Source organism: Phocoena sinus, chromosome X (genome assembly GCF_008692025.1).
Source record: "Phocoena sinus isolate mPhoSin1 chromosome X, mPhoSin1.pri, whole genome shotgun sequence".
NCBI lineage: Eukaryota > Metazoa > Chordata > Mammalia > Artiodactyla > Phocoenidae > Phocoena > Phocoena sinus.
In genome coordinates this window covers 55772694-55797496 of record NC_045784.1, presented here as the reverse complement: position 1 = coordinate 55797496, position 24803 = coordinate 55772694, and the positions used below count along the sequence as shown (strand labels likewise).

Sequence of the window (24803 nt, the reverse complement as noted above, 5' to 3'; positions counted from 1 at the left end):
TCCTGAAGGTGAGTTAAAGGCAGCCAGAACATGGTAAGGAATTATTCTTCACCAATATGGTCTTTAAAGCCAAAGAAAAAAAATTACCTACTTTCTAGAGACTCAGCTAGGCTGCTGGAGAAACTTTTGACTGAATTAATCCATCAATTCAGTTAAACAGCCATGTTTGATCCCCCACCCCCAATGGTTAATTATTTAAATCAGAGGTCCCACATAGGTGGCTTAGCCAGAAGGCACGTCTTGCTGGTTTTACATGGTGTTTCTCAGAAATATTAATTTGAATGCCTTTAGGTGGGGCATGTACTTTCTATGTTGCCACAAACCCCACCACTCCTTAATATACCCCGACACTCTTTATACATTTAAATAGCTTCTCTGACCCTGTTGGCCTCTGAGTTTGTAACTCTTGAACTAAAGGCACAGTCTACACATTGCTAATATAATCACCATATACTTGTTGCTAATACATGTAAATGAAAATGGTTGAGTTTGGTCAATGAGACTATTTTGAGAGATATCAGAAACTCCTATATTTATGAAAGATAGCACATTTCTCGTTGTTGTATTTTTATTCTCCGTATGTAAGGGGCAATTCTGGAATGCGATTGTTCTAGAAAGTGGGTAATAATAATATTTGATTTGCTGCAGAGAAGGGGCATGGATTTGTAAGGCACTTAGTTTTTACTTCTCTCCACTCCCCATCTTCTCACAGCCTTTCAGCATGTCTCAACCTTATCTTAAGAACCTCATAGTCAATAATCCACCCAAGCAGTTTTAGTATCTCACATACCCTTGTTTTCTTATTAAAAATTCACAACTAGGTTTCAGATCTCCAGAGCATGATTTTCTGATGTAAGACCTCTGTTTACCAGAATTAAAACACAGTTTTAACACTATTACATGAGCCCTTTTGTGTATTAAAAACCAAACATCCACATATCTTTTTAAAGTAAAGATGAGACTATTTGAAATATAAAATCACCGTTTCTTCCATGGAGTTTAAACTTAAAGTTTGCTATGTAAACGGAATAGAACATCGTCGATTTAATAGCAGTATTTACCTCATTCAAGTCAACAAACATTTGTCTGTCTTCTGTGTGAGAATCCAAAGATGTGAGAGGCTATCTCTGTAATTATATTCAAATACATGTACAAGATCAAGTGTGATGACTGCTATACTGAAAATACAAACAAAATACAATCGGAAAACAAGAAAGGGAGGGATTAGGACCAGGTAGTATGAACAGAGACTAGAAGAATAGTTCCCCAAGACAGGGTTGAGCGTGTTTCAGGTAGAGGATTCATGAGCAAAGATGAGATATATGCATTCAAGAATTGTTCGGGGAGGAGCAAGAAAGTCATTGTGCAGAGTTTAGGATGTGTGGAGGTAGAGCTGGCAAGACCATCTGATGCCAGATGATGAAAGGCCTTGAATGTCAGGCTAAGGGATTTAGATTCGGAGCTATGTGCCATGGAGCTATCTATATACCAAAGATTTTGGAAGAGGTGAGGAAAAAGCCAGAGTCAAGGCAACCAGTTAGAAGACCAGTCTTTCCCCCTTGTCTGCCTGGCAGAGTCCATTCATCTTTTAGGCTCAACTCTTTCCTAACCTTCCCACACAGGGCTGATCACCCCTTCTGGTGTTTACCCGTCCTTTACATACTTGTATAACTTTTTATTGTGCTGTATTTTAATTATTTGTTTGTTTATTTGTATTTACCATTAGACAAGACTAAAGACCATATCTTATTCACCTTTGTATTTCTCTAGAATGTAACGTATTGTTTCAAACACAGTAGATCCTCAAAATGTTTTTGGATGAACAGATAAATATAAGCCTACCTCATTAATCCAGGTGAGAGGTGATGAGGCAGTGGAAGTTGAAAGGAGAGATGAGAAGTGAGATGCAAATGGCTGATTAATCAAATATTGAGTTCCTTCTATTTCACAGGGTTACTGTAGGTACCATGGAGAACATAAGAAAAAGAGATCATTCCTATTGTCCTCTCTAGGTGAAAACAGGAAAATAATAAGGAAAATACAAGCTAGTATAAAGTGTTTAAAGGGCCCTGTAGACCAAGGTGGTTAATGAAAATGGGCTTCATCATTGAAGAATGGGCAGGATTATGTAGAAGCAGTGATAGAATTGCTAGCTAGACCTGGCATGAGCAGAGACCCAGAGGTGGGAATGCACAGTGCATCTTCAGTGGGTAATTAATAAGTAGATGAGCTGTACTGGGAAATAAAACTGGAAAAGTAGGTTGGGACAAGATTGTGAGTGCCCTTGAATGCCAAGCTAAGGAGTTTGAAATTATATTAGAGGCAATAGGAAACTGTTGAAAGCTTTTGGGAAGAAAGGTGACATGATTAGGGCTAGGACTTAGAGATTAATCTGGAAGCAGTTGGATGGAAAGATTAGTGGCAGGAAGACAGGTTTCGAGGATAACTGCAGTTGTGCAGTTGCAAGGTAATGAAAGCCTTAACCAGGAGAGTGATAGCAGGAACATATGAACAACTAGTAGGGTTGTCACAGAGGAAGAATGTTTTGTAGGCCAAGACGTCACAGGACCCAAAGAAAAACTTCACTTTTGGCCTGAAATGTTCACATAGGTAAGCCCCACTAACCACCCTCCAGTTCACTTTGAGCTTTGAGAGTTAACCAAAATGAGGCAGTATAGCTAATAGATTACATATCAATATATATGCATATATATATTTATATACATGTATGTGTATATATATGTATACATGTATTTGTGTGTGTGTATATATATGTGTATATATTAGTTTGAAAATTATACAGTTGAGTCCCAATTCCAATGATAAGTCATTTGCCCTTTATCTCTCTCTTTTTTTAAAAAATAAATTAATTTTATTTATTTATTTATTTTTGGCTGCATTGGGTCTTCATTGCTGTGCTCAGGCTCTCTCTAGTTGCGATGTGCATGCTTCTCATTGTGGTGGCTTCTTGTTGTGGAGCACGGGCTCTAGGTGTGCAGGCTTCAGTAGTTGTGGCACGCTGGCTCAGTAATTGTGACTTGCAGGCTCTACAGTGCAGGCTCAGTAGCTGTGGCACACGGGCTTAGTTGCTCCGCAGCATGTGGGATCTTCCCAGACCAGGGATTGAACCCGTGTCCCCTGCATTGGCAGGCAGATTCTTAACCATTGTGCCACCAGGGAAGTCCCATTTTATCTCTTTAAGGTCACCTAAATCTCTGAAAGTTTTTCTATTATCTGTAAAAGTGAGAATGTCATCCCCTTAATGTGGAAAAAATTTAAAAGTTTTAGAGTTATGTAACTAACTGTTCATTTTGATTTGGTTTCTATAGCGCTGTCTGACACTAATGGATAGAGGATTTGTTTTCAATTTGATAAATGACTATATATCTGGATTCAGCCTCAAAGATCCTAAGGTAAGTTATAAGGACATAACTGCAGTGGGTGTCAGACATTAGAGTGTGAGAACAATGGTGACATTCTCCTCTGGAGGATTTGGAACTGCTGTTTTCATTTAGGTGCTTTGACTAGAGTTATACCTCAAAGCAGGGAATAATGGATAGTGTTTTGGGGGTCCCCAATACTACCCCGTGTTTGATGGTTCACTAGAATGACTCACAGGACGTACTCATGGCTAAGATTCATTACAGTGACACAAAAAGGATGCTCAGTTGGATCAATAAGGGGAAAAGACATCAAGTGGAGTCCTTGGCAATCTACGTGTAGGCTTCCTGAGTGCCCTCCCTCCTGTGAAGGGTCACATAGAGCACATCCTCTCTCCAGCAGTGAAAATTGAGCCACATGCGTGCAACATTTCTCTTTAGGGAAGCCCATTTGAGACTCAGGGCTTAGGGGTTTTGTTGGGGGCTAGTTATGTATTTGAGGCTGGTCAAAATTTCCAGAGTCTTGGAAAGGACAGGAAGGCAGATGTTCACCATAAATCACATGGTTTGCACACTGCTGAACAGGTTGGCACAGAAGGCACAGTCTTATCATGTAGGAAATGTTTGTTTCAAGATCTAATTTCCCACACCACAAAACAGAAAATCACAGGCCAATATCTTTGATGAACATAGATGCAAAAATCCTCAACAAAATATTAGCAAACTGAATTCAACAGTACGTTAAAAGTGTCATACAACATGATCAAGTGGGATTTATTCCAGGGATACAAGGATGGGCCAACATCCACAAATCAGTCAACCCAATTCATCACATTAATAAAATGAAGGATAAAAATCATATGGCCATCTCAATAGATGCAGAAGAAGCATTTGCTAAAATTCGACATCCATTTATGATAAAAACTCTCAACAGTGGGTATAGAGGGAACATAACATAATAAAGTCCATATATGACAAACCCATAGCTAACATCATACTCAACAGTGAAAAACTGAAAGCTTTTCCTCTAAGATCAGGAACAAGGGGCTTCCCTGGTGGCACAGTAGTTAAGAATCTGCCTGCCAATGCAGGGGACATGGGTTCGATCCCTGGCCCAGGAAGATTCCACATGCTGTGGAGCAACTAAGCCCATGTGCCACGACTACTGAGCCTGCACTCTAGAGCCCGTGAGCCACAACTACTGAGCCCACGTGCCACAACTACTGAAGCCCGTGTGCCTAGAGCCCGTGTTCCACAACAAGAGAAGCCACCGCAATGAGAAGCCCATGCACCACAACAAAGAGTAGCGCCTGCTCGCTGCAACTAGAGAAAGCCTGCGCGCAGCAACAAAGATCCAACGCAGCCAAAAAAAAAAAAAAAAAATCAGGAACAAGACAAGGATGCCCACAGAAATTAGGCGACAAAAAGAAATCAAAGGCATCCAAATTGGAAAAGAAGAAGTAAAACTGTCGCTATTTGCAGATGACATGATAATACATACAGAAAACCCTAAAGACTACACCAAAACTCTGTTAGAACTAATAAATGAGTTCAGTAATGTTGTATGATACAAAATCAGCATACAGAAATCTGTGGTATTTCTATACACTAATAACAAACTATCAGTGAAATTAAGAAAACAATCCCACTTACAATTGCATCAAAAAGAATAAAATACCTAGGAATAAATTTAACCAAGGTGGTGAAAGACCTGTACACTGAAAACTATAAGACACTGATGAAAGAAACTGAAGAAGCCACAAATAAATGGAAATATTCCATAATCATGGATTGGAAGAATTAATATTGTTAAAATGTTCATACAACCCAAAGCAATCTACAGATTCAGTGTATTCCCTATCAAAATTCCAGTGGTATATTTCACAGAACTAGAACAAATAATTCTAAAATTTTGTATAAAACCACAAAAGATCCTGAATAGCCAAAACAATCTGAGAAAGAACAGAACTGGAGGTATTATGCTCCCTGTTTCCAAACTATACTACAAAGCTATCATAATCAAAACAGTATGGGACTGGCATAAAAACAGATACACAGATGAGCAGAACAAAACTGAGAGCCCAGAAATAAACCCATACATATGTGAACAATTAAGTTACAACAAAGGAGCAAAGCACATACAATGGAGAAAAGACAGTCTCTTCAATGAAAGGTGTTGGGAAAACTAGACAGCCACATGTAAAAGAATGAAACTAGACCGCTCTCTTACATCATAACACAAAAATTAACTCAAAATGGAGTAAAGACTTGAATGTAAGACCTGAAATCATAAAATTCCTAGAAGAAGACGTAGGCAGTAACCTTATTGACATCCATCTTAGTGATGTTTTTGTGGATCTGACTCCAAAGGCAAAGGAAACAAAAGCAAAAATAAGCAAATGGGACTGCATCAAACTAAAAAGCTTTTACACAGTGATGGAAACCATCATCAAAATGAAAAGGCAGCCTACTGAATGGGAGAAGATATTTGCAAATCATATATCCATCAAGGGGTTAATATCCAAAATATATAATGAACTAATACAATTCAACAACAACAAAAACAATCATTTAAGAATGGGCAGAGGATCTGAATAGACATTTTTCTAAAGAAGACATACAGATGGCCAACAGCACATGGAAAGATGTTCAGCATCACTAATTGGGAAACACAGATCAAAACCACAATGAGACATCACCTCATAATCTGTTAGAATGGCTATTATTGAAAAGACAAGAAATAACAAATGTTAGAGAGGATGTGGAGAAATGGGAACCCTCGTACACTGTTTGTGGGACTGTGAATTTGTGTAGCCACTGTGGAAAACAGAATGGAGATTCCTCAAAAAATTAGAAATAGAACTACCATAATATGACCCAACTTTTCCACTTCTGGGTATCTATCCAAAGAACATTAAAACGCTAATTCAAAATGATATGCACCCCTATGTTCACTGTGGCATCATTTACAGTAGCCAAGATATGGAAATAACCTAAATGTCCATTGATGGATGAATGGATAAAGAAGATGTGGTATATATGTGTGTAAGTGTGTGTGTGTCTTTGTATGTGTATATATATAAAATGGAATACTACTCAAACAAAAAAGAATGAAATCCTGCCATTTTACAATGTGGATGGACCTTAAAAGTATTATGCTAAGTGAAATAAGTCAGATGGAAAGACAAATACCATATGATTTCGCTCACATGTGGAATCTAAAAAGAGAAATGAACAAAAAAAACCCAAAACAAACTCATAGATACAGAGAACAGATTAATGATTACCAGAGGGGAAGAGGTTGGGGGGTGGGCAGAATGGTGAAGGGGGTGTAAACTGTATGCTGATGGATGGCAACTAGACTTGTGGTGATGATCACTTTGTAGTGTGATGTCAAATTATAATGTTGTATACCTGAAACGTATATAATTAAAAAAATCCAATTTCCCAAATGCCAGCCAATGACCAACCATGCAAGCAGGCCTTTTTAAGGTGAGCAGTCTTAGACCTGCTATGTTAACTCTTTACTGCACAGGTCACATTTTAAGGTATGCCTAAAATACTAAACACTTCTGTTTTGAAAATTAATGCACTGTATTTAATTACTAAAATAGTAAATGACTACTAAATAGGAGTTCTTGTATAATTTCTTTGTGTTTAGGTCCTGGCTGAATACAAGTTTGAATTTCTGCAAACAGTTTGCAATCATGAACATTACATTCCTCTGAATTTGTCAATGGCATTTGCAAAACCTAAACTTCAGCGAGTTCAAGGTATGTATTTGTGTTTTCCATCATTAGGGATTGTGTTTTCCTGTTTTGGGCTAGCGCTAGTATAGTATAACGTTTTCTAGTTAAACCAGTCAATCTAAAGGTAATGTCAGAATTGTTACTATCTGAAGATAGGTTCGTTAATGGTACTCGGCATTTCCTTCATAGTGTCAGTGGTAGTATTCATAGAATGAAGAAATTAGGTGTGTTACATAGATTGCTGCTTAAACACAGATGTCAGATACCAGTTAAATTGCTCTCTGTAGTACTGTTTGGACTCTTATGTGAGACTGAATTAAGAAAAAAACATATAAATACATTTCTGCTGAGTGGAACATCAAAAGAGAAGTAGAAAGACAGAGTAAAATAGTGATATGTATGTATTAAATTGATGAAATGCCTTCAGTTATCTCCATTGCTAGTTTTATTGAATGCTTTGTTGTGTAGCACTATTCTTATGTTACTATGTTTTTTATTTGTCCCTTTTCTTTTCATATATTAATTAGATTTTTTTTTTCATTTGTGGTGGACCGTTTGACTTCAGTAGGTAGGTTTAACTCGGTTCACTCTAAAGTAGTTTGCTGTCTTTAAAAACAATTGATTTCATGAATGGCTAAGATGGATGGGGGCTTTCTTTGCTTTTTAAATCCTCCCTAGCCAAGATGAGGCTTTAGTTAATGTACCCAGAAAACCTAGGAGGTGATGTATTTGTTAACTCTTAAAATCAGCTTGAGTGTTGATTGCTAGAAGAATCAACTTTAAAACATCGTCCTCAGAAAACAAGTTTTGGCTCAAGCCAGCATGGGGGCTAGAGGGTAGCTGTTCTTTAAGTGTGTCTCATCTCTGCCAGGCTTGCCTCCCTTCTCTCTGACCCTGCTTAATGACTGCTTGGCCGCAGTTTTGGAGGTTGGCTGAAACTACCTGATTCGATTTATTCAGACCCCTGAAGTAAAAAACCTTACTACCATTGTAAAGTCGACCCAGATAAGGCCACCTGGGTTAGTCCGTCTGGTTCTTATGCATAGAAAGTGGTTGGGATTCACAAAAGAGCATGACCAATGGCAGAAAGAATATCAGCTACCTCGGTCTCTAGGAGGGTAGCTGCTGAGCACCAGTTTCAGTGCTTGAATGCCAGCCAGTGAAAATGGAGAAAAAATATTTAAAAACCCAAGCACCCGTATTCAACTGCTCCCTTATTAGATTCTGAGCATGTATAGCTCCGATACTTCCCCCAGTATTTATTGATGGCTTGAGGAATTCAGGGAAAAGAAGGGATGAGGATTTAGGATTAAATCTGATTTAGCATTTATTAAGTCCTAACTGAATATATAGCATTATATTAAGTGCTGAAGAGGCCAGAAAAGAAATGGAAAACATATCCTTCAGCTTTATGGCCTAACTAAAATTAAAGGGTACGGGAGAGGAAATATAGTAGAAATTTACCGTAGAAATGACTAAACTTGGTCACAGTCCCTTCTGATTGTGACCCAATCAGTTTATAAGGCAACTCCCAACCAGGATATTAGCAGCTGGGATTTAAAATGGACTGAGTGAGGATCTAAAAGGAAGTGAAAGAAATAGTTTGAAGCGGTAATTTTATGAAATAAAAGATTTGTATTCGCGTGATGAATTTGAGTGAGATGAGACTGTTTTTCTTATTGTTCTTGTACCCCATTGTATTGGGGCCAATATATAACATTTACTAGAACAGTCAATAGTTAATACTGTTACAGTGACTCAGTTGTCTAGTTTCTCTTCCTTTTCCTACTTTACAAATACAAACAGATAAGTGAATCAAGTATTGCTGTAGAGAATTACTCCAATTTGTAGTTGTAACTAAATCTCTTCAGATATGAAGAAATGTGTTAAAACACTGCCAAATACAGTATTCTTTCATTCTAGATTTTATCCTAAGATTTCTAAGATTTGAAAGGCATCTCGAAAAACAAAGAATTCTAGGGACTATCTTACCGACTGAAATTATCATTAAGGCTATCATCTAGCCCCAATGATGAGTGCTCGTATCTTGTGAAATTTTGCATGCTTATTCTATATGATAAAAGAACTGTTCATATTTGTTAATCATAACAATATAGTTCTTGCTAGCGTGGTCACATATGACTAAGTAATAAATATAGTGCTTTAATGTTAAAGTAATTTTTGAATATTTTTATAAATGGGTTTTAAATTTCATTATACTGCAGATTCAAATCTTGAATACAGTTTATCAGATGAGTATTGCAAGCATCACTTTTTGGTTGGTCTACTTCTGAGGGAAACCTCCATTGCTCTTCAAGACAATTATGATATCAGATATACAGCTATCTCTGTCATAAAGAATCTTTTGATAAAACATGCATTTGACACTAGATACCAGCATAAGGTAAGGATGTTCGTATCATCATCAGTATCACATTAGTTAGTTTCTAAGAAGATTTTATGTTCAAGGTGAAGTTTTCAGTAAGGAACGTTACAGGAGGATTGATGAAGTTATTTTTACAAATACGTTTTGTTTCCGTTTCAAATGATTAGGTTTTAAAAATACTGTTCAGATAACTGTTGAAGAACACTGGTTTTTCAAATCATGTCTAAAGAACAGCACAGCTGCTTCATGATTTGTTACATAAACTAGAATTTTTAAAAAAAATCTTACACGATTATAGCCATGTGCACTCTTTCAAATACACGCCTTAATATATATCCTTAAATATATCTCCCTAAATAAATGCTATTATTGATTATTAACTGATTAATAGTGACACATTAAGTATGTCCAATATATAAAAGATGTAAATATGAAGTTTTTCTTCTTACTGAAAAAATGTAGGTGTGGCTGTAAACCTTCCATACATTACACACTGTCTATGTGTGAAGGCCACAGCTGCAGTTGCTTTTTGCCGCACCTTTAACTTAATATACGGGGATGGAGGGTATATTCAAATCTTAATAACATTATACCCTATGGGCTTCAAAAAGGAGATGGCAAACTGTATGGATTTAGAATAACCTAACTTACTTACCTGGCTCAAGGTAACATATTATTTCATAATTAAGAAGTTGTCCCTTTGTTTTACATTCAAATTTAAATAAAATTATCATGTCATTTATTTACTTTGGAAAGCTGACTTGGAGCTGGATCTTATTCTTTTTCTACAGTATTCCCATTTGTCCTTAAAAAACAGAAAATGCCTGCCAGCTACATCCAACTACATTTCTTTAATTACGAAGATTTGTTTTACTTACAAATTTTGCTAGTTTTCTTCATATAATTCTATCCTAAAGTAGATTTAAACTCTTTAGCTTTCACATGTTATTACTTACTGCAATTTGCATTGTTTTTTTCCACATTATAGTTATAATAACATACTCCCATTTTGTGTGGTTTGCTCTATTATGTGCCACTTTTTGTGTGTGTGTGAATGTTGATATTGACTTAACGTAAGTTAACTGGCATAATATATCTAAATGAAAAGTTATCTTAAAGTCATCCATTCCAACCAAGCTTTGTCAAAGCTTTAAAAATGCCAGTTACCACTGGGCTCTGTTTGTACCTAGTAGTAGCGGAGGAAAATGTCTTTAGCCATGATTTCAAAGAATTTGTGGGAAAAGTACAAAATGAAGTTCCTGTTCTTAAAGCAGGAAGTTGTGTTTTTTTCCCCTGCCTCCTTAGATGAAAGTGAAGGAATATCGGATTTCACTAGTGTCTTACCTAGAGGTAGAACTTTAAATATTTTATATCACATATTTGCACATTATTTACTTTTTAAAATTCTGAGAGCGTATATGTACTCACATGCACACACACACGTCACTGTTGTTATCTGTAAATAACACTCTGCCTCTTTGAGTGTTTGAGGTTTTAGACTATGGGAAAGATTGAGATGCCAGCCTCATTACCCTTTCAGTAATTTCTAAAGCCCTTTCTTTGTTCAAAATCTTCTGACAGCTTTTAAGTGTGTATAGGATTCTCCCCAGTAAAACTTTGCTTCATGGACCTGCTTCATTCTCTTTCTCTGTTTGGTCCAAAGACTTCACAGGTGGCCTGAGTAAGAGGTCATTTGTCAAATATTGATACATTCACTTAAAACATGTTCACCATTAATGATGATGCCACGGTGAGGGCAGAGAGGGGAGCTTTGAGCCTCTATAATTTCCATTGGGTCCCCCAAAGTGACCCCAAATAAAAATAGTCAAGAAAAAAATTCTTCCTGTGGAAAGGCTGCTTTGAGACTAGATCTCCTAGTCACCGCCACCCCCCATTCCAAACATGTTGCCTTCCTCAGCCTCTCCTCTAATGAAATTATGGAGATGTCACTGGTCCCTATTATGTGCTACTCAAAAACTGCTTTGGGAGCCCTCCTAATACCATGAGACATCTTTCCTACCCAGAACAAGAATATCCAACATCTAACATTTATTCTGGGGTCTGTATTAGTTCCTGTACCACTGCAAGTGATGTTGACTCCTAAGAATTGCAATTTCTGCTTGGACTGTGGGCAGATTTTTTTTTCTTTTTTTTTTTATGGTAATCCTACACACATGTTAAAAAAAGAATCAGAATGCCTCTCTCCCATTCCTTACCTCCGTGCCTCAATTCATCTCTCCAGAAGCAACTACTGTTATCAGTTTCTTATATAAACTTCTATTTTATGCATGCACAAGCCAATATGCTATATATATGTATATATATAAATATATAATAGAAACCATTATGCATTTTTCCTTTGTCATTTAACAATATAGCCTGAAGATTTGATCTGTATTTATTTTAAATCTGCATAGTATTCCATCATATGGATATACCTTATTCTATTTATCTAAACTGTCTTCTGTTAATAGATTCTTAGATGGTTTTCTGTCTTTTGTGCAGACAAAACTTTTAATATATTTGCCCTGACTGCATGCTTTCCTGTGTTCCTGTTCACCTGAGAAAGGTGTAGTAGTATCTCCTTCCCTAGTGATCATTCACTATCAGAACTAAAATGAATTCCCATCTAGAAGCTATAATATTAATAATAGTAGCTAAAATTTATTGAGGACTCACTATATGCCAGGCACTGTATTAAACATTAGCTTACATGAATTAATGTCACTGTTATTATCCCCATCTTACTAAAGAGAAAACTGTGGTTGTGACTTGATCACAATCAAGTAACTAGTAACGGGAGAGCTGGAATTCATGTGTCTAAAATTCAAAATCTGTGCTCTTAACCACTAGACTATACTGACTCTCAAATCTTAAGTGGGACCCTGGAAAATTAGAGAACTGCCGAGAAAGGGTGATGATGATGGTGGAAACTCTTGAAATCAAAGCCATGTGAAGAATAAAGGAAAGTAGTAACAGCTATTTAGCCTTGTGAAGAGTGAATTAAGACAATTTGTGGTAATTGTCTCCAAGTATTTAAAGGGTTGCCATGTAAAGTGGAAGTGGGCTATAACTAGCAGGTAGAACTTAACTGCTAAAGGATTTTTCTAACAGAACCTCTGAAAGGACTGGAGTGTTTAAGAAGTTTAAAAACTAACCGTCTGTCAAGGATGCAGGTAAGGGCTGTTCCTGCCTTGAGCAGGATATTGAACTAGATCAGTGGTTCTCAAACCTCAGTGCACATCAGCACCATCTGGGGCAGATTCCTGGGACCCAGCCCAGACCTACTGAACCAGAATCTCCTAGCGATAGAGACCATTACTGATTAGGGTTGCGTATTAGAAGTAGGTCTGTTAAGAGTTCCTGAAACTCATAAATGAGGAAGTACAAATGGACAATTAACATATGAAAAATTGTTCAATTTCAAGAATAAATGGAACTATGAGACACTATTGATCTGTATTCTATAGGTTAACCATTGTACCCTAGAGGCCTTATCTAAGTCTACAGACAAACCTCCCAAAGTCCTAAAGTATGGAGGGCAACTCTTGTGCCATCACAACCACTGGTTTGGCTGATTTGAATGTATGTACATATCTGGTGAGGAATGTCTATAGCTGAGAAAAGCAATAAATAAATTCGTATAAGAGGTACCACATTCATTAAGATGACCAGTGGCCAGCTTCACTTGCATATTTACAAATATATCAATCTCCCAAGTTGTATAATTGATTTAGGGGGCTAAGATCACGTAATTTTAATTGCAGCTTTACTCAAAGCAAAGACATATTTCTTGAATGAATACAGTAATTCACCATTTTTTTACTTCTTCCATCTATTCATTCATTCAGCTAATGTATATTGACCATATACTATGTGCCCAGGCACTGGGGATGAAGCAGTGAACAAGACAGACAGGATCCCTGCTCTCATCAAACTCAACCCTCGCTGGAGTTAAAGAGCAGGACTAATATGATCTGCTATTAAAAAAAAATAAACTTTTGCCTGTTATGTAGTGATGTTTGAGGGATGTGCTTCGACTCTCTATTGTATATAAATTCAAATACCAACAAAGTGGTGTGGCAGTTAGAGACTATGAGTATAAAGAGACTCATGCTTCACTAATTTGTTATGGATATTAGCTTGCTTTTAGTGTTTAAACGGACAGATGGAGCCAACTTTATTTGTAATACAGGCATATTATATATCTATTAAGCTTTTGATAATTATTTTTCAGAACCAACAAGCCAAAATAGCACAATTGTACCTCCCATTTGTTGGACTGCTTTTGGAAAATATACAGCGATTAGCAGGTCGAGATACCTTGTATTCTTGTGCAGCCATGCCTAATTCTGTAAGTAGTAATGTGTTTCTATTGGCATTTTATCCTGTTTTATTGACTGTATTCAGAATTAGGGTCATACGCTGTATGGTCTCAATAGTGCACCTTTTACAACATTTTAAATTTATACTTTTTCCTGGAGCAGTGCTTCTCAAATCTTAATGTGCATATGGGTCACCTGGGGAATGAAGACAGCGATTCTAATATAGTAGCCCTGGGGTGGAGCTTGAGATTATGCGTTTCAAACAGGCTCTTGGCTTTTTCTCATCTAAGGACCATACTTTGAGTAACGAGGTCCAAGAGAACACCGAGAATCCTCTGTGCTCAGTGTTTTCTTTTTAAGATTTGCTGCTGTTACATGCCTTCATATATTTATTCAACCGGAAAACTGAACAAAACATTCACTTTGCAAAATATTAGGCACCAGGGATTAAACTGTATTCCTTTGCTTCTCCTCTTTGACAGCCTCCTTTCAGCACTTCCTGATGAGTGGCTTTTAACTCATCACAGTTGGTGTGTGCTTTTTTCTCCCCTTAGAATCTTAGAGTTGAAAGGAACTTTGGAGGTGATCAGTCTTCCACTTGGCAAAAGAACATTTTGCCATAGTAGTAATTAAAACTTTCCTTCTCACATTAGATCTACAAGATTTTCTATCCACTGGTCCTAGTTTTGTCTTCTAGTGATACATAGAACACATCCATTTCTACCTCCACGTGATACCCCTTCACACATGTCCCTTCTAAATTTTTCTTCAGGCCAGATATCTCCACTTCATCATTTGTTGTTTCAAACCCTTTACATTTCTTGGTTGGAGTCTTCTGGACATGCTCCATTTTACCAATTGCCATTTTAAAATGTGGTGTATACTTTACAGTCTGTCCAGTGCGACTAATAACTCCTGCCCCACCCCCACTCCACGCTCTGTCTGGCCCAAGATCACCTTCACATGTTCAGTAGCCAAGTCACATTGTTGGGTGGCAGGTGAAACTGTGTCCTTTACAGCTTCCTTTGGAAATTCCCCATAATAAATGTCCATCGATTTGTCAAGCCTACCCTGGGTTCCTGAGAAAGCTGCTTTTAAGCCTCACTTGATTGCCTGTACCTCCCAATTATGTAAATCAGCTAAATGTGGATGCTATATCACTTACCTGGGTGGCAAGCAAGCCTTTCTTCACAAACACAGTTACTCATGCTTATGCTTACTCCACAACATTTGACAGTGATATTTGGAAATATTTTACTTACCTGTTCTTTCTTTTGCAACTCAAGATCATGTAGGGCCTCTGGTCACACCTCTCCTTCTAGTATTGCCCTTGCTTCAAGGAGGAGAATGGAATCATGTTTAGATCACACCAGTTGCAGCTTTTACCAGCCACCTAGAGTTGTGTCACTTTGCCAGAGGTCATGGTTGTAACAGTGTACCAGGATCCATTTTCTTTTTTGTGTGTGTGGTACGCAGGCCTCTCACTGCTGTGGCCTCTCCCGTTGCGGAGCATAGGCTCCGGACGCGCAGGCCCAGCGGCCATGGCTCACGGTACCAGCGCCACCGGGGAAGCCCCCAGGATCCATTTTTAAAAGAGATGTCCCCTAAATACCAATACTGATACGTGATTTAGACTTTCACAGTGAGCTTTGTTTAAAATTAGGGTACCATCTCATTGTTAATTCCGATTTCTTATCCTAGTGTACAAATGTATTTAAATGACAGAGGTATCACACTGTGTTACAGGCATCCAGAGATGAGTTTGCATGTGGCTTCGCTTCACCTACAAGTAGAGGGAGTCTGAGCACTGACAAAGACACCGGTAATTAAAAGTCCTTTAAAGATTGTACATGGCATGGCTGTTTAGAAATGTACCCTATACGTCTCTGTATTTTTGAAATATTTCATAATAAAAACTATACATAGCACAATCTCTACTAAAGTTTAATTAAAATCTTACACTTGCAGCCACATTTCTTTGCTTAGGTTTCCTTGTCTCAGCTTGTATAAAATTTAGCTAAGTATACTAAGAAAATGAGAAAAACACTGGTTTCCAATCATCTGTCTCCAGTCCTGGACAAGACACTTCCTTTTTCTGGGCCAAACTTCCCTATCTATAAAATTATCTAATTGTTTGCCTTTATTTTATGACTTGCAAGGAATTTCTTGTAGTTTCATACACGTTAAAGTGTTTCAAGGAAAAAAAATGCTTACCCTTTATTTGGCTTCTTATGGTGTTTTGATGTAATATATAAACTTCACATTTTAGATGACCAAGATCTATTCCTAAAATTATGTCTTTACTTAAATTAACCCAGTGCTTAGTTTTAAAAATATTTTTGACAGTTCCTCCTGTTGCTAACAAGGACTTGGCTTTTTTCCAGCTTATGGGTCTTTTCAAAATGGACATGGAATTAAGAGGGAAGATTCGAGAGGTTCCCTCATCCCAGAAGGAGCAACAGGATTTCCAGATCAGGGCAGCACTGGTGAAAATGTAAGAACCTAAATACATAGGATAACCCTAGTGATGTGTTAAGCTACAGCAGTCTTTCTTTTTATGCAAATAGGGTTCTCTCTACTCTCCTGTAGTCTGTACTGGATCTTTAAAAAGCATCCCATAATGCTTGGATGTTGTAGCAGTTCCTTCCTATCCTGGCAGCTGCTACTTGGATATTTTAAAACTGTTTATAGAGGATAAGGCATTCATCTTTAAGAGTTCTAACTTTGAATACCTCCTTTAACCCTAGCACTCTGTAAACCTGTTCTAGAGAGGGAAGGTTCAAGTTTAAAATGCCTAATGTACCTTGTCACTTAAATCACTCCCTGGCAGGATTCAGCTTTTTATTCTTTTGTAATAGAGTAATGACATTAACATGGGAGAAGAAAAATTAGGTCCCCAAATGGATGATCTCAGCATCCCAGAATCACTTAATCACAATATATTCTCTAACTCTTCTATCAAATTATTTCAAGCCTGACATTGAAGTTTGGGATATGTCTGCCTTGAGACAGAGAAACCTCACTTTAGACCAGTAAAGCCTTGTCACGCTGCTACATAAAATCAGAGAATCATATAAAATTAGAGTTAGAAGGGTCCATAAAAATAATAAATTCCAACTCTCAATTTACAAATTAAAACTGGGATTGTGACTTAGGACAACCACACAACTATGGCAGGGCCAGGCCTGAACCCAGGTTTTCTAATTCCGGCACTTTTTCTCCTAGATCATGGCTTTCTTAGGGTGCATCTGGGGGACTTTATAAAAATGGATAGCTGAGCCTCATCCCCAGAATTTCTGTTTCCGTCAGTCGGGGGGCTTGCTCATTTGTATTTCTAAGTTCCTAGGTGATGCTGATGCTGCTGGTTGGGAACCACCCCTTGAGAACCACTGGACTATATACTCCATTGAGTCTTTGCATAGTTAGTAATTCAATCATAAAGGTTCTTATTTCACACCATTTAGAATTAAGACAACAGACACTGTCATAGGTAAGACACATAAAGGACAAAGAGGTTAAATGACTTGCCAGTAGCCACACAGCTAGCAAGCGTTCAGGACCTAGATGTTTTGCTCCAAGTAGAAGTTCTTGGTGAGTCCTAGATTAGTAAATATATATCCCCAGCCCAGGTTAGCTCAGCTGAAAGTATTGGTTTCTAACAAGGGTACATTCGTTAGGAGATTGTCATTGCTGTATTCATACAAATCCCCAAATAAGTCAGATCTTGTCATTTTTAACTGATATTTTAACAAAAGTCACTAAATAATAGGAACATCACTACTTTGTAGAGGCTCTAATTTTGAAGTGTTACTGGGTCCTCCTTAGTAAAATTATCTTGTAATGTCATTAAGCCCCCTTTTTAAGATAGGTTTTCTGACCTATTATTTAGACATTGGATTTTAATAAACTCTGAGAGATTGAAATTAAAGAGTTTAAAATGCTTCTTATGCTTCAATGTACCTTAGTTAAGTTTCTCCTTGACGTAAAAGCTATTTTTTCCTGGAATAGCCACATATGATTATTCAAAATGTTTTCTTACTAAAACACAGGACCTATGGGAATGAAACATACACAGTATATTCATGGCTATATCTTGATAAAGACTGCAAGGTAATTTCCAGTGATATTATTAGGTACAGTAGCAAAGAAGAGTCAGCCCATTTACCTTCCAAATGTGATATAAAATTTGGATTTATGCTTAGAATTTTCCCAAACAGGACTAATGGTTAAAACAGTTATTGAGTTAAAGGCTATGGGAAGCTACAGTACCAATATTGTTTCAGAAAAGTCCTATCTTTGTATTACAGACTCGGCAGAGTTCTGCAAGGAGTAGTGTATCTCAGTATAACCGATTGGATCAGTATGAAATCAGAAGCCTCTTGATGTGCTATTTGTGTATAGTAAAAATGATTTCTGAAGGTGACTTACCAGCATATTAATCGTGGACTGTACTCCACCCTCACAGGTTTACAAGTTCATACAACAAATATTTGACCATCATCTGCATGTAGAACACATGCACATTAGAAACAGAACTTTGAAGACTCTGACCTTAGAATGTTCCCATATTTTAACTTAAAATAGGTTCATTTCGGTCATACAAGTTTGATTCTTTGAAATAACTTTTTTTTGATTTAAAAATTAGTTTCTAAAATGAGGCAATAGTTTTAGAAGTACTAAACATTTTTTTCATGCAGAGCATATAATGCATTAAATGACCAACATAAACAAAAAAATAACAATAACCAGTGCCATAGTTAACACTTTAGCTTTTATTTGACCCAGGATTTGGAAAATCAGAAGCAAACAAAAAGACAGGAAGGGTTCTTTGAGGGTAAGGAATGTCGTTGTTATCTTTTGCAGTACCATTATACAGTTTTGCATGGTGTCAGGTTCTTTTCCAGGCTCTGTTCTTTTTTCCCTGGTGTACAATTGTATTATTAACTAGTATTACCATTTCCTCTTTACCTTATATGATAAAATATAACCAAAGGATTTTCATAAACTGCACGTCCTCTGGAAGTAAAATCTTATTCCCAATACCACATTTGTTTACACAATTCCCTCCCCTTTCTTCCTTTTCTGTTTTTGCTCAAAAAAAAAAAAGTAAGCAGGAATGAAGAACATAAAAGCACCTGGGTTCTGATCATCATAATACAGTAGCTAAATTTTACTTATTTTCTAATTTCATTTTTAGTAAATATTAAATCTTTTTTTGTAATAAGGCAGCATATAAAAACATAAAATAAGTTGATAGTTAACTCACTAGAAACATTGAAACAAATCAAAAGCTAGATATGAATGGTTAATTCTAAAGTATATTAATAAAACAGGTTTAAATAACTAGACTCTTCAAGTTCTAAGAATGTATGATTTAGAGTAAACATCAAAGATTATTGAGGCTATGTGATAAGCCTCCATGTTTGGGGAAAGAAAACAGTAAAGGGAAATCATTTTCAACTCTGGTGGTATTTCATTCCAGGAGATAACGGATCAGTTAATAACTACAGCCACAGCTCACTGTTTTTGTCTCCCCACAAGGTGAAAAATGGGGGAGTATAGAAAGTGACTGCTAATATGTATGGTTTTTTTTTCTTTAGGGTGATGAAAATATTCTAAAACTGTGGTTGTTTTATAAGTTTTTAAATGTACCATAAACTACTGTATTGGGCACTATTTAAATGGGTGAGTTTTATGGCACATGAATTCACTCAGTAAATTTGTCTTTTTTTTTTTTAAGGCCCAAGAGGCAACATGGAAAACAAAAAACCGGAAAGAAAAAGAAAAAAGTAGTTGAATACCACCACAGCCCAGGGAAAGTAAGAAGGAGGGTGGTAGGGGGAGAGAGAGAAGGAAGGAGGAGAGGGAGATGCATCGTTACTAGTTCTCCTCTCCTCCACCCCAGTACACGTGTGCACACACACCCACATGCCCACATGCCACATACAGTGTTAACCAGTGACAAGCCACTGGCTGCTTTTTACATGTCATGGGTAAAACCATAAATGCTTTGTTTCTTGAGAACTTCATAGTTCCCCCTTGTCTTACAGTCACATCTCCTCTTTTTTGTAAATGTAAAGTCATGCTGCATGGTATCTGTTAAGTCATATTCATTTTATTCCAAAGAATATCTGCTTCTTGGTCCTTCTCAATGAATGTATTCTAGTTACCTTGTCAAGTCCAGTAAATATTTCACTTTCGTTATACCTTGTCAAATCCAGTAAATATTTCACTTTCGTTACTCTATATGCAGTTAAATGTTGAACTCTTACAGTCATAAACAGTAGCAACTTAATTTCAGCAAAAAGATGGTAGACCCTACACTTTCATATCAAAGTACAGGGATTCTGAAGAATGAGTTTCCTTCTCTGTAGCTGAAATTTATTAACTGGCAATAATTCACTGTTTCAAAGTCTTAGTCATTTGCCCAACTTTTGTGTAGGTCTTATTGCTTTGTATATTATATTCTGAGAAGTGTATCAGAGTCAGGGATTATCAATTACACAGTCTGAATTGACAGCAAGACTGTTGTCTTGGAAAAGAAAAGCAGTCTACTTAACAGAAAGGAAGAGGGAAAGCTACTTCCTTCTTCCTGGCTGTACTCTGGCTTTTCTCTTTGTTGTAGACCCCAAAATGGAAATCTGGGTCTCACCTTGTGGCTTATCAGCACCAGCTGCACCTGTAGATTCAGCAGTATGCTTCCTCACAGTCACCTCTTCATTGGAAGGTGTCTGGTTACAGCTATCTCTCACTGAAAATCCAGTTTTGTGTTGAGAAAGACGAGTCGCTGATCTTTTCCCACAAGATGTATAGTCAAAAGGAAATACATATGAAGGGGGCTTTCCCTTTCTCTGTGTAAAACGAAATAAGTTAGTATCATCAAGCGTATATTCATCTGCAGTTGCAGGCACTAATGGAGCAGGTGGGTTTTCTCCCACAGAAACACTGGAAGGGCTCCAAGAGAAGTAACTCTGAGCTCTACTCTTCTGTGTGAAGATCGGTTTCTTTTGTGTACTGCCAAGCCTGTCCTCAGGACGGCTGAAGTCATCTTGAAATCCATGCCCCCCTTGAGCGCCAGGTGCAGATGTTAAAGGAAGACTTGCAGGTGACTTCTGGTTGGCACTCCTTCCTGTGGGAGGCTTTCTGCTGTTAGAGGAACTCTCCAGAGGGGCCTCTGGCACCACAGAGGGGTCCTTACTATAAAATGGAACTGGAAGCTCAGAACTCTGTTGCTGTTCCTTTTTGTCTGCAGATTTCATCTGTTCAGTATTTGATTGCGTTACCGGTCTGAAGGGCGGATGTATCTGAAATGTGGGTGGAGGGTCCCTGACTGAAAAACTAGCCCCGTCTTTTGAGTGCGAGGAATGAAGTCGTCATCACTATCAGAACTAGAAGGATAAAGCTCTTGCTCCTTCAGTTTTAGTCTTGCATAAAGCCGTTTATTTTCTTCTTTTAATTTATTCCTTTCTTCTGTGAGCTCAGCAATAAGCTTCATATTTTGTTGTTGGATACGGTCATATTCTTTCTGTAGTGTCTTCCTGTATATTTCGTTCACTGAACAGTGGTCACATACTTTGGAGCTTAACTTATGTTGCAGGTCATTGATGGTGACATTCAGGATATTCTGTTGCTCCATCAACTCTTTAATTTTGGCTCTGGAGTCCATCTGCCTTCTGTCTGCCAATCGCTCTTTCCTCAGACTGGTTAGTTTCCCCTGGAGACGGCATAGCTCCTTGTCATGGAGCTCTTTTAGTGTTAGCCAGGCTTTTTTAAAAGCGTCAGAAGACAAATCACTGACGCTAACCTGCATTTTACCTCTTGCGGGAGAGCTTTGGCCACTTTCCTTGTCTCCTCCACCCACGTTGCCCGCCTGCGCCTGCATCTCCTCTCCCTGACTGGGACTGGGAAACAGTGGAGACAAACCGCCGCCGGCAAAATGGCGGATGGGCTGCTGACTAGAGCTGGGCCGCGAACGGGACGAGAGTTTCACCCTTCTACAGACCTGCAAAGAGGCTTCAGAGCACAAGGCCGGTGCGAGGATGGCTCGGGGGTAGACAGAAGGGCCCGGTTCGGCGGCGGAAAGGAGACCCGAGCCTCCTTTTGGCGGGAAGAGCTAGTGCGCAGAAGTAAGATGACGCCTGTGAGCCGGCCTGTAACGAGAGGCGAGAGAGAGGCGAGAGAGACCGGAAACGCCGTGACTTCCGGGAGAGCCATGCTGCGCTGAGCCGGAAGGGTGCCCGAAGGCGGAGGGGTGGACCGGAAGTCAGCGCTCACTTTATTTTTGAAACAAATCTAATTTGACCTTACGTTAGCATCTTATTCCTGATGATCAGTATTTTATAAACGTTGAAAACTATCAGTACTCATGGTCTTGAGTAAATTGGGGAAATAAAGTCAAAACCCACACACTCTTCCCTCCCTGTCACCCCTCCGTTTAGCCAACATTACCTAGTCGTCCATCCCTATCTTCAGAGGCTCTCGCGGGGCAGGCCATTACGTCATTGCCTACTTTTTTTTTTTTTTTTTTTTTGCGGTATGCAGGCCTCTCGCTGTTGTAGCCTCTCCCGTTGCGGAGCGCAGGCTCAGCGGCCATGGCTCACGGGCCCAGCCGCTCTGTGGCACGTGGGATCTTCCCGGACCGGGGCACTAGCCCGTGTCCCCTGCATCGGCAGGCGGACCCTCAACCACTGCGCCACCAGGGAAGCCCCGTCATTGCCTACTTTTGCGATCCCTACCAGGTTTTTAAATTTAGAAGTGGATCTGCTGACACCATTAGCTATATCTGAACAGGATAAAAAAGGAATGGAAGGTTAAGTGAGAGCAATGCTTTTCTTTTTAAAAACGTCTCCATGAGTGTTTTTGAAGTTAAAAAAAAAAAAAAAGGAACAGCTCCAAAGAGAAGTATATGTGATAGGTTTAAGGGACATTTATATCTGAAATAGTTGTTCCATTAATGTGTGTGTATGCTTGTATATTGCCAGGACTTCAAGGTTGATAATCCGAAGGCAAAGAGGAAAAAGAAAGTTATCAGTCTCTTCCTCTAAAGTTTAAAGTTCTCAGACTGTTTGGTTCGCAGAGCCCTTTGAGTAGCAGGCGAAGGTGCTTGACTCTACCTTCCGAAAAGTGTACTTAAACGCACCATCTTGCATAAAATTTTAGGAAGCTTATTAAAAGGTAGAGGTCAACTTCCCTTCCTCTGTCTTCAGGGATGATAAGCCATCCAAAAGAACATTTATAAAATACATAAAAATAATTGTTGAAGTTGAAATAATTACAGATTAAAAGGTATATTTGGGATTAATTCAAAAGAATACAGTGTGGGTATTGGGCAGTGAGATGAGATAGGAGGAGAGGATATAGATGAGACAGAATTGGCTGTGAGTTAATGGTTGCTGAAACTACGTTATTGGTACTTTGGAGTTCACTGAGCTATTTGCTGTAAGATCTATGCTGTCTCAAGATGTAACACTTTATTCATTCTATTTTCAGATACACTCTTAACTTACTGGAATAAAGTATCTCCTCAGGAGCTCATAAACATCCTTATACTTCTAGAGTAAGTTATATTAACTTATTTTCATAAAATTTCCTCTTATTTTTGGGAGCTTAATTTTTAAACATAATAAAATATTACCCCCTTTCTGTTTTCAACAGCATATTTGTTAATAATGTAGGAAATGTTAAACTATTTTGATAGTTTAGAGGCTGATGTACAGGTTCTTCACACATAGATAGAAGAAAAACATGGAGATGAAATACTTGTGATATTATAGAGAACTCTAGCTAATAATAGTGCATCCTTTCAGACCATCAGGAGTCTTTCTGTGATCTGGAAAACTGGAAGTGGCATCAGCTGTCCTAAATCATTCATTTAGAGCAGATGCTGGCTTAATGGAGCAGCTTAAATGTTGGAATTTAGAATTTGTACTCTTATGTAGAGCTGAGTAATTCTACTCACTTCAGAAATGCATATATATATATATATATATATATATATATATATATTTCCATATATATATCTCTCTCCATTGCAAGGTCCTTAGGGAAAAAAATCTAGCCTTTTTCCTAGGTGGAGTTTGGAAATTGTCCTATATTGTATGCTGAGCTATTTTTACGTCATTATTGAAAGCTAAAAGAAAAATTAGAATGAAATGTAAGAAATTTCTAAATAAATAGTACACATATATGATATCGTGTGTGTCTACCAAAACACAAAGAGGGTAATCTATGCATAAAAACTTAGTAAAGTCTTTCAAAATTTTGCAAAAGATGTCAGCAAATAAAAGTTATGATTAAAGAAACTACTCTAATTATATTGCAATGTTTACTAATGAAAATATATGATGTTGGGGATTTACTTTAAAAAAAATAAAGGCGGTAGGGAGTGTGGAGGGAGAGCATGGGACCTGTTTGGGGTATAAGTTAAGAATGGCCATGAGTTGATAATTGTTGAAGCTGGTGGGTGCTGGGTATGTGGGATTTAGTTTGCTGTCCTCTTTACTTTTTTATGTGTTTGAGATTTTCCATACTAGGAAGTATTTTAATGCCATTATAAAAAATATAGCAATTGCCCCAATTGCTTAAGAACCTTTTTAGGTGTTACTGACTGTGCTAGAGACCTTTGGTATGATACACACTATAAAGTACAAGGGATGATTTGCATTGACGGTTTTTAAAAAAAATATGTCATTAGAATTGTATATGAAGACATGGAGCTTTTTGGTGTTGATGTAATTGTAGCAAATAAATGTAGAAAGATATAATATGGCAAGTAGTTATTTGTATATTTATATACCGAAGCATTATTGTAATATGATTTTAAATGGGTCGTTCTTTGTGACACATGAATTTTCAAATATTACTTGTTAAAATGCAAAGTATGGTAATATCTTACTAACATGCTATTGTTTTTCTTTCTAGAGTATGTTTGTTTCACTTTAGATATATGGGGAAAAAAACATAG

At 37.7% G+C, this 24803-nt stretch overlaps 1 protein-coding gene across 1 annotated transcript; it reads left to right on the top strand.

Annotated features, from left to right (window-relative positions):
• Positions 1–24803, top strand: LOC116747091 (dedicator of cytokinesis protein 11-like). Its single transcript, XM_032618910.1, has 10 exons — positions 1–8; positions 3330–3413; positions 7042–7153; positions 9355–9533; positions 13753–13869; positions 15587–15662; positions 16225–16334; positions 18148–18259; positions 23330–23396; positions 24761–24803. The coding sequence occupies exons 2-10, from the start codon at positions 3345–3347 to the stop codon at positions 24801–24803; spliced, it is 885 nt and encodes a 294-aa protein (XP_032474801.1). The 5' UTR covers positions 1–8; positions 3330–3344.

Excerpts from the sequence above, each read along its gene's own strand:
- LOC116747091 (XM_032618910.1), top strand. The coding sequence starts at position 3,345 with ATGGATAGAGGATTTGTTTTCAATTTGATAAATGACTATATATCTGGA. Across the intron at positions 13,870-15,586 it reads GTGCAGCCATGCCTAATTCT|GCATCCAGAGATGAGTTTGC; the intron begins GTAAGTAGTAAT and ends ACTGTGTTACAG. Across the intron at positions 23,397-24,760 it reads AACATCCTTATACTTCTAGA|AGTATGTTTGTTTCACTTTA; the intron begins GTAAGTTATATT and ends TTTTCTTTCTAG.